This window comes from Mytilus californianus, unplaced genomic scaffold (genome assembly GCF_021869535.1).
Source record: "Mytilus californianus isolate M0D057914Y unplaced genomic scaffold, xbMytCali1.0.p SCAF_1, whole genome shotgun sequence".
In the NCBI taxonomy this organism is placed as follows: domain Eukaryota; kingdom Metazoa; phylum Mollusca; class Bivalvia; order Mytilida; family Mytilidae; genus Mytilus; species Mytilus californianus.
In genome coordinates this window covers 115,886,128-115,896,058 of record NW_026262581.1, presented here as the reverse complement: position 1 = coordinate 115,896,058, position 9,931 = coordinate 115,886,128, and the positions used below count along the sequence as shown (strand labels likewise).

Below are 9,931 nucleotides of genomic sequence, written 5' to 3'. Positions count from 1 at the left end.
CAGGAATCGCAGGCGAAACACAGTGTTTCGCAGAACACCTTACGAATTTGTCGACTAATAGTGTCTTCGGTGATGTTTGAGAACAACTATTATAAAACCTTCTGGTTTCACTCTTTAAGCCGGGTGTGAAACTAATATATATTTACAAATATATGCGGCTCATATTAATAGTTGTCAGTTTTGTCGATGATATTGTAAAGTATCTGGATAGTCTATATAACTATAAAAAAGACATCACTGTGTGTCCTCATTCGGTCATCCTTTGTCTGTCGTCCATAAACTTTTCTTTGCAAATCTTCTACTCTAATCAATCTAGTCACTGTAGCTAAAACTAGAACAAAGGGTTCAAACTGCAGTTTTTGGCCAATATTTCGAAACTTTAGCAATAAGAGGAAAACCAACAGTGTAAAAATGTCCAGCACGACAAGCTCTATCTACCTTGAAACTTAAAAAAATCTGTTAACCTGATTTGAAAATTGAAGGACCTAAGTTGAAAATTTAATTGCAAATCTACGCTGAATTTTAGAAAATAATGGCAACCTGTTCTGAATTTATTAATCTTAAAAGTTGGGATTTTTTGTTGCTGCAGTTTAAGGTTATTTTCTTAATACTACCGTTGCTAGGTTAAAGGTACAAATTACGGAAATATTCAATGTGACAAAAAAATAACTAGTCCGTGCATTTAAAAGTCATCAAAAGTAGACCACATCTGTTTTACCAGGTGGGCCTCTAGTTCGTTTGCTCCAACGTGGCAATCATTCTTAAACACAACAATTTTGGTTTTAGACAAGTTATTAATGTTCAAATCATAGTCTCTAGAAATATGTTAACACTCAGTTTTGTTTTAACCCATCAACGCTTTCACTGTATCATCTGCATACATAACCAAATACTATAATTTAGCATCTTCAATTAATTTGGACTGACAGTCTAACTTGTAAGCTCAATTTCCATGTCATTAATTTACATAGGATGAATACAGAAAAGGAGGTGCAGATTCTCCTTGCATCAAACCGACATTACTTTTGACCTTCCACATCCCAACACATGAAATTTACATAGTACATAGATTTAAAACAGATAACAATTTTACACTTGCACCAGGCATTTGCCTCTGAAATTTGTTCCCCCTATAAAACAAGGTACCCAACTCGTACTTTTAGGAAATGACACTCGGTTGCGAACTTTCGTTATTTTTTGATCCCGCAGTTGTCTATGTCACAGGGTAAATGGCCACCTGGGTTGTGTTAAATATAGGGCGTAGATATAGTGACAATATATGTTGTAAACCAACTTTTATTCACACTGAAAATACATAATTATAATAACCATTTATTTTAAATGTTAACTTGAAGTTTTCTTTGCATTTGATAGGAAAAGCATGCATTACAAGGCCTACAAAATTGAATGTTCTTAACTGAAAATAGGGAAAAATTTATAGAATATACTTTAGAAAATTGATAAAAGGGTTGACAATACGTTGATGTTCCTTTCGTCCCATTTTTATACCCCCGTTTACGGGACGTATTATGGTATACCGTTGTCCGTCTGTCCGTCCGTCCGTCGTCAACATTTCGGACATTAACTCAAAAACTCTTCAACCAGTTTGCATAAAACTTTAGTGAATTGTTCATATCTATTGACGTGAGCTCCCTTTCGTTTTTTATAAATTTTAGATTTTCTTTTTCTGAGTTATGGGGTTTTATTCATTAAAAAAAGGAGGATTTTCCAGTTTTCGGACAATAACTCAAAAATGCTTTCACCGATTTGCAAGAAACTTTGGTCAATTGTTTATCTCTATTGACATGAGCTCCCTTTTGATTTTTATAAACTTTAGATTTTACGTTTCCGAGTTATGGAGTTTTATTCATAAAAAAGGGGGATTTTCCTGTTTTCGGACAATAACTCAAAAATGCTTTCAGCAGTTCTCATGAAACTTTGGAAAATTGTTTATGTCTATTGATGTAAGCTCCCTTTCAATTTCTATAAATTTTAGATTTTACCCTTCCGAGTTATGGGATTTTATTCATAAAAAGGGGTGATTTTCCAGTTTTCGGACAATACCTTTAAAGTGCTTTGAGCAGTTTTCATTAAACTTTGGTGACTGGTTTATATCAATTAAGATAACCTCCCTTTAGTTTTTCACAAATTTCTGATATGACATTGAGAAGTTATTGAAATTTATTCTTTAAAAAATGCTACGGGCGTATCATGCGCTCATTGCGCAGCTGTTTATTAATTATATGGTGTGTATATTGAACAACTCGTTCGTTAAGTCTGTGACTGTTTTTCAATGAACGCGATCTATGCATAACTGGTAAATAATAAGACAGGGGTTTCGTTACCACAGATTACTATTAATAAACTGTTTACTTAATTCTTTCATAGATACAAGGATTTATAAAGTATCTTACTATATAAATCCTTGATAGATACAAAGATTAAGTTTGGAAGTTTGGTTGTACTAATAGTACCTGTTGAATTCTTTGTACACATGGAATACTAAATCCTATTGTTTAACGGTGAAGTACGGAGTTTGAAAATTGGTTTTATATATGACCCATGTAAACTTATTTATTCTTTGAAAAAACTTTTTCTTTCAAGCTCACAAGTCGAAAACAAAGTGACATCCCCATAACAAAATAAAACGACCAAAAGACAAACAACAGTATATATATACAAAACACAACATAGAAAAATAAAGACTGAGCAACACGAAACTCACCATAAAACCGGGGGTGATCTCAGGTGCTCCAGAAGGGTAAGCCGAACCTTTGCGCCACATGTTGGACCCGTCCTGTTACTAAGGTAAGTACAAACCCGGTGGTACGTCTAACTCAGTATGTCACATTCGAGGAAAAGAGGACGGGATTGTGATTACGACAATTGGAAGATATCCGTCTTCATCTGTGACACCGATATTCCATATCGGTCAACCAACTCGTAAAAATTTCGAAGGAATGATTTCAACTTCACCACTTGGAACTCTTGGTTTAATATCTTCCTTGTGAGCAGCAACCCTCTATCAAGGAAATCATGATAGGAAGTGCAAGCTCTGGAATTCAACATTTTAGAAAGATCTTTTGATATTGTTTTATCGGTACTAATGTTGATTTTAATAAATCATCACATAACTAAATATGTATTGTTTATACAGTTTTTTTATGCCCCCGCCGTAGCGGAGGGGGCATTAAGTTTTACCCTTGTCCGTCCGTACTTCCGTCCGTCCGTCGTCCGTCCGTACGTACGTACGTACGTTCCAAAGTTGGTTTCCGTTCTCTAACTTTAGTTTTCCTCAACCAAATGTTCTGAAACTTATACATAATGCTTATTACCACAAAACACAAATTAAGTTTGAATTTTGGTGGCGTCACTTTAACCGCTCTGGAGTTATGCCCCTTTACAAATGGAAAAACATGCTGAATTCTTCGTTTCCGTTCTCTAACTTTAGTTTGCCTCAACCAAATGTTATGAAACTTATACACAATGCTTATTACTAGAAAACACAGATAAAATTTTAATTTAAGTGGCGTCACTTTAACCGCTCTGGAGTTATGCCCCTTTACAAATGGAAAAAAATGCTGAATTTTTCGTTTCCGTTCTCTCACTTTAGTTTGCCACAACCAAATGTTATGAAACTTATACACAATGCTTATTACCACAAAACACAGATCAAATTTTAATTTTGGTGGCGTCACTTTAACCGCTCTGGAGTTATGCCCCTTTACAAATGGAAAAAAATGCTGAATTTTTCGTTTCCGTTCTCTAACTTTAGTTTGCCTCAACCAAATGTTATGAAACTTATACACAATGCTTATTACCACAAAACACAGATCAAGCTTGAAATTTGGTGGCGTCACTTTAACCGTTCTAGAGTTATACCCCTTTACAAATGGAAAAACTGCCTAATTTATCGTTTCCGTTCCCTAACTTTAGTTTGCCTCAACCAAATGTTATGAAAATTATACACAATACTTATTACCACAAAATACAGATCAAGTTTGAATTTTAGATTTTTGCACCTTTACAAATGGAAAAATTGCTGAATTTTTTTTTATTGTTCTGTTGATACAACGCACATATATTTTGGCCTTGCACAAGGCCATGCTTTTTTCAGAACGCCTATCCGATTGATTACTAAATCCGATTGATATGTTCTGATTGATACTTTAGTATGGGAGAACATGATTGATTTAATAGCTGTGATTAGCTTTAGACTTGTTTCCAGTTACTATTCCTAGAACGATAGTTTGTATCTTTTGTCTTTATCTTAGCTGGTTTTTTTTGTGTTTTGTGCCAATCTGAAGTGACAAGCCATTTCAAACTGATTTTAACAGTTTGTTCTGGAATTCAGGTTGTGATTACAACCAGAGAATAAAAATGTATTGGTACCCATATGTTTATAGATTTAAAATTGTTTTATTTTTTATGAGTTTTGGGTGTTTAAGTGTTTGCTAGTAATTTCTCAAAACACATTTTATGAAACTAATCGCTCTGCACGCATGGGGGTCTAGATGGGGGTCCTTCATTTCTTTGTTCTTTAATTTTTAGACCATTTTTTCTCTATTATTTATCTTGTTTGCCCATTATTCTCTATTTTGTTTAAAATATTTTTACACCCTATTATTCTCTACTCATTATTTGTTTGGCCTATTTTTCTCTATTTTTAACCCTGTCCGTCCACCCGTTCGGCCGTCCTTCTGTCCGTTCGTACATAGATACATCGTGTGTCCGGCTATCTCCTTCTACAGTGTTTGAGCTACAGCTTTTTAAAAAAAAATATTTTGTAGGTTGTTTGTACACATAATAGAAGTGCGCATGTCTACAGGATTTAGACTTTTTTGTCAAATATTCTTAAAATGCCAGGTATTTGGACTTAGTATTTTTTTGTACTAAAAGTCAGAAAGGGGGATGTTAGATATTCACAAAAACCGGTAGTTGGACTTCATTTCCTTCTCACTTGCTATATAATTGAAAACATCGTTTGTACTACTACAGTTTAATGTCCCTAATGCAATCGATAAGATTTTTTAGTATTGTCAAATATTTAATCACTACCGGGAAGTTGAACTTGATGTCTGACCACTGGAAATAGAAAGTTGAACTTGGTGACTACTAAAACTGAAAGTTGAAACCTTTTGGCTGGACATTCAGTCCTTCAAGTGTAGACATTCAGAATAAAAATAAAAGATAGATCATCATAAATAGTGTTTTTATATTTTTTATGGTTAGGCTGGGCATCATTTGTGTCTTACAGACAGCGTAACAATTTCAAGTTGTACTTCAACATCACTGTTTGTCAAATCTAAAGTATGTGGAACTATACTCATGTATATGACAGAGCAGAGGGAGCATAGTCCACCCTTTATTCTGCAACTTTTGTCCATGATTGTCTATCCTAGAAACCCCACCACAGGCACTTTTTCTGTGGGTTTAATTGTAGTCTAGTGGTTAAGACCGATGGCTACAGTGCTGAAGCGGTCCCGAGTTCGATTCTGAGTCGGGGCGCTGGAAATTTCAGTACATCAGAAGAGGGTGATTTTCACCCTCTCACACACATCTCTGGTACCCAGACCGAACTTTAAACTAGAATGGGTACTTTGGAGGCCTCTGTTGGTCAAAGTTGCCACCGACTTTGACCTGGAGATCAATCTGCTGATATCTCTTCGGTTTGTCTGTTCCCGCCGAGCAGCCTGGTGGTTCTCTCCGAGTACTTCGGCTTCCTCCACCATAATAACAGACTCTGCCCGGTGTCCTGGCACTCCCTTTGTGTTGGGTTGGGGATTGTCCTTGTAAATATTGTTGTAAATACGTCAGTGACACATCTCCATTAATCCTTATAAGGAGTGTACACGGACTCCACTGTACCCTCGCAGCTCTCGAGGGGTGTTCCGAAAACGGAGGGATCTGCGTACATTCATACATACATACTTGTCTGAGAAAAAAAACACCTTTATACTTTTATATATTATAGTATATAGGTAAAAAAAATCAGAGATAAGTGCCTGTGAACTCCATCGGACAACCAGACCTGGACCCCCATGTCATCATAAAAGTATTAGGGTTTGCCAAAAAATAAGAATAGAAATAACTCTCACGTCAGTGTACTTACTTGTCAAAACTATTCTGGTATATCTTTTATGGGTTTGTTGATTATTTGTGTGTGTGTGTTTCCAGAGACATATAACATTGTATTATGTCTCTGATGTTACTTCCTTTTTCCGGATTCATAACCGTTGTTGTACCTATTTTTAAACTCACCCTAACCTGGATTCCAATATATTTCTGTACTTTAGTTGAGATAAGCGATGATACACTAATTATTTCAGTACCAGTCGACAGTATTTGTAAACAAAAGTCACATGTTTATGAATTAATGAGTTTATTTAGAATACCCGTGTTTATATTCTAAATGCCTATCGACCAAACTTGTGATAAAATAATCCTATATGTTTTATTCTGCACTCTGGTCTGACCGTGTATCTAAAAAGTAAGTTTGATTGAATAAAGTCCACAAACGCTACTAAATATAAACGTAAAACCAAGTATCTTACTATACAAATCCTTGGTAAAACTGTGAAAATTTGATCGACACGTTGTTTTGTCAGCTTCCAAACCTAATCGTTTAAAGCAATTAAAAAAGCACTGTCGATCCCCAGTGTCATTTTGTATCAAGATCAAGGTTAGTCCAAATAATTATGACGTCTAGGTAAAAATAATATAACAAGTGACATGTACATGTCATGTATAGCAAACAATAGGGTATACCTATGCACTGTACATGTATATCCATCAGCTTTTCTGTTATTATATTATATACACTTCTCAAAGATTGTCCTACTCATACTATATTTTACTTTGGTTGTTCAACTTGGGGCCAGATTGTTTTTGGACTAAACGACCTGATCCCATGTAACACTCCTATCAGACTGGATGTGAACGTTTCCCACAAAGCAAAAAAAAGAAATGTTTAAAAGTATAAAGAGCAAAAAAATCTACCATAATGTGTGGAAATAACGGTTCTTAAAATGCAGAAAGCCTTACATACTCAAAAAGCAAGACATAGGTATGCTGTTTCCAGCGTAGGCGGCGGCGTCGTCTACAATGTATTAGTTTGTGATTTAGGTATAGTTTATGGTGAACCACTAGTGGTAAGTCAATGATATTTGGTATGCAGTTGTATTAGCATTGGCACATCTCATTACCAAGGAGATTGTTTGGCCCCGCCCCCTCAGTCATGGTCTATTGACTTTTAAACTTTGCTTAGTTTACATGTATTAGGTCAGTTTATGGGGAACCACTAGTGGTAGGTCAATGATATTTGGTATACAGTTGTTTAAGCATTGGCATATCTCATTTCCATGGAGATTATTTGGCCCCGCCCCCTCAGTCATGGTCTATTGACTTTTAAACTTTTAAACTTTTGCTTCGTTTACCTGTATTAGTTTGTGTTTAGGTCAGTTTAAGATGAACCACTAATGTTAAGTCAATGATATTTGGTATGCAACATGGTCCCATTTTATATGTAAAGGGATGTGCTCTGGGTATGCTGTACTTGTAGGTACAACAAAATATTAAGACATAACTTATTTAACATGATAAAAGAGAATGTATTCTTAAGCTTTGTTTTTACCTTTTGAATTTGAAAATTCACAAAAGAGAATCTATCAGTTACCATCCTTCAGGTGATGGAATATTTTTTTGACAGACAGATTTTGTGAAGAAGCAATTTTACTTGGCTAATTAGTTACTGTAATTTGTCATTTGAGAAAAATTTTGTATTTTTTAATATCAACAAAAATAAAAAAATATAATGAAATTTTAAAGCTCTGTTTTGGAGATTGTTGTATATATAATGTCAAAGATAGTTAAAATTCTAGTCTTTCACTACAGTTACCAGATTACATTTGTAATATATTTTGTCAGAAAATGGATGCTAGCAGCTATGAAGTATATGAAGAGCACCTGAAACATTTAGAAGAACAACTTGTTACAGTTACCATTGAAAATCAAAGCCTTGGTAAGTTGTGTGTTAGATTGGTCACTTGTGTGTTTAAATCAATTTTGAATCACTATATATTTATCTGAGATTTTTTGCTCATACATGTACCTTTGTTAGTCTTGTATCATTTTTAATTTTAGTTTCCTGTGTATAATTTGGAGTTTAGTATGACGTCCATTATCACTGAACTAGTATACTTATTTGTTTAGGGGCCAGCTGAAGGACGCCCCCGGGTGCGGGAGTTTCTCGCTGCATTGAAGACCCATTGGTGGCCTTCAGCTGTTGTCTGCTCTATGTCGGGTTGTTGTCTCTTTGACACATTCCCCATTTCCATTCTCAATTTTACATAAGAACAAGGAATTATTTAGAGTAAGAATGTTTCTTATAATTATTTTATGGTAACCAATGAATAAAAACCTGCAAAGAAATTTCTTGATAAATTCTCAGCAGCCCAAGTTAAAGATTTCATACAAATTTCTTTGAGCTGCTCATAATTTTATTAAACTACATAGGCTTTAATATCATTCTCTCTACAGTTTACAAGTCTCTAGTCAATCCAAGCCCAGTTAACATAGTTTTCTGAAAATATATTATTTCCATGACCAGAATTGTTTCCATGTCTCAATAGTTAGTAACACATTTTTCACATGAATATAATCTTGCATGATTAAAGCACTGTTTTTATGTCAATACTGAATAATATAAAAGGCCAAGTTCAATTTTGAGTATTTACAATATTTAGTCAAATAAGATTGAAAATGAATGGATGTGCATACATGAATTATATTTTGAGTTGCCTGCATGTCTAAGACAAAGCCTAGCCTTCCTTCCAGCACAACAAGTTCATAACAAAAACAAAAACACTTAACTAAGCAAACAGGGAAACAAACTGAACTCAACAACTGAAATTTTAAATCAGGCACCAACTATAAACTTTTTTTAATACTCAAGCTTAAGACTTTCAAACACATAACTAAAGTTACCAGATGCTTATTTGCAAAAATGGATTATATGAAAGCATTTGAAAATTTTTACTAGGAACTGAATTTCAAACAGTTGCTGATTAATGCTGTTGGACTAATATTTGCACTGGAAGTGCAATAGAACAATAGGTCTGATTGTATATTTCAACACAGTCATATCTTTATTTAATAGTATTGGAGGAGGATTTGCTAGTCTACACGGCATTGAATCAGCTAAATGCAGTATTCATATGGACAATAGTTAATCATAACTGTATGAGTTGCAAATTATATTGACAAAATGTAACCAAAACAGTTTGAGTTATAATTCTTATGGACAATAGTTAACCATAACTGTATGAGTTATAATTCATATGGACAATAGTTAACCACAACTGTATGAGTTATAATTCATATGGACAATAGTTAACCACAACTGTATGAGTTATAGTTCATATGGAAAAAAATGAACCATAACTGTATGAGTTATAATTCATATGGACAATAGTTAACCACAACTGTATGAGTTATAATTCATATGGACAATAGTTAACCACAACTGTACGAGTTATAATTCATATGGACAATAGTTAACCATAACTGTATGAGTTATAATTCATATGGACAATAGTTAACCACAACTGTATGAGTTATAATTCATATGGACAATAGTTAACCATAACTGTATGAGTTATAGTTCATATGGACAATAGTTAACCATAACTGTATGAGTTATAGTTCATATGGACAATAGTTAACCATAACTGTATGAGTTATAGTTCATATGGACAATAGTTAACTATAACTGTATGAGTTATAATTCATATGGACAATAGTTAACCATAACTGTATGAGTTATAGTTCATATGGACAATAGTTAACCACAACTGTATGAGTTATAATTCATATGGACAATAGTTAACCACAACTGTATGAGTTATAGTTCATATGGACAATAGTTAATGAT

At 34.1% G+C, this 9,931-nt stretch overlaps 1 protein-coding gene across 1 annotated transcript in view; it reads left to right on the top strand.

Moving 5' to 3' along the window:
* The first annotated feature begins 6,350 nt into the window (after positions 1 to 6,350).
* Positions 6,351 to 9,931, top strand: part of LOC127731648 (GRAM domain-containing protein 4-like) — a 57,884-nt gene continuing 54,303 nt past the window's right edge. The window contains exons 1-2 of the mRNA XM_052240404.1: positions 6,351 to 6,490; positions 7,927 to 8,020. Of these exons, the coding sequence (XP_052096364.1) occupies positions 7,930 to 8,020 (91 nt within the window). The 5' untranslated portion in view covers positions 6,351 to 6,490; positions 7,927 to 7,929. The remainder of the gene's footprint in view (positions 6,491 to 7,926; positions 8,021 to 9,931) is intronic.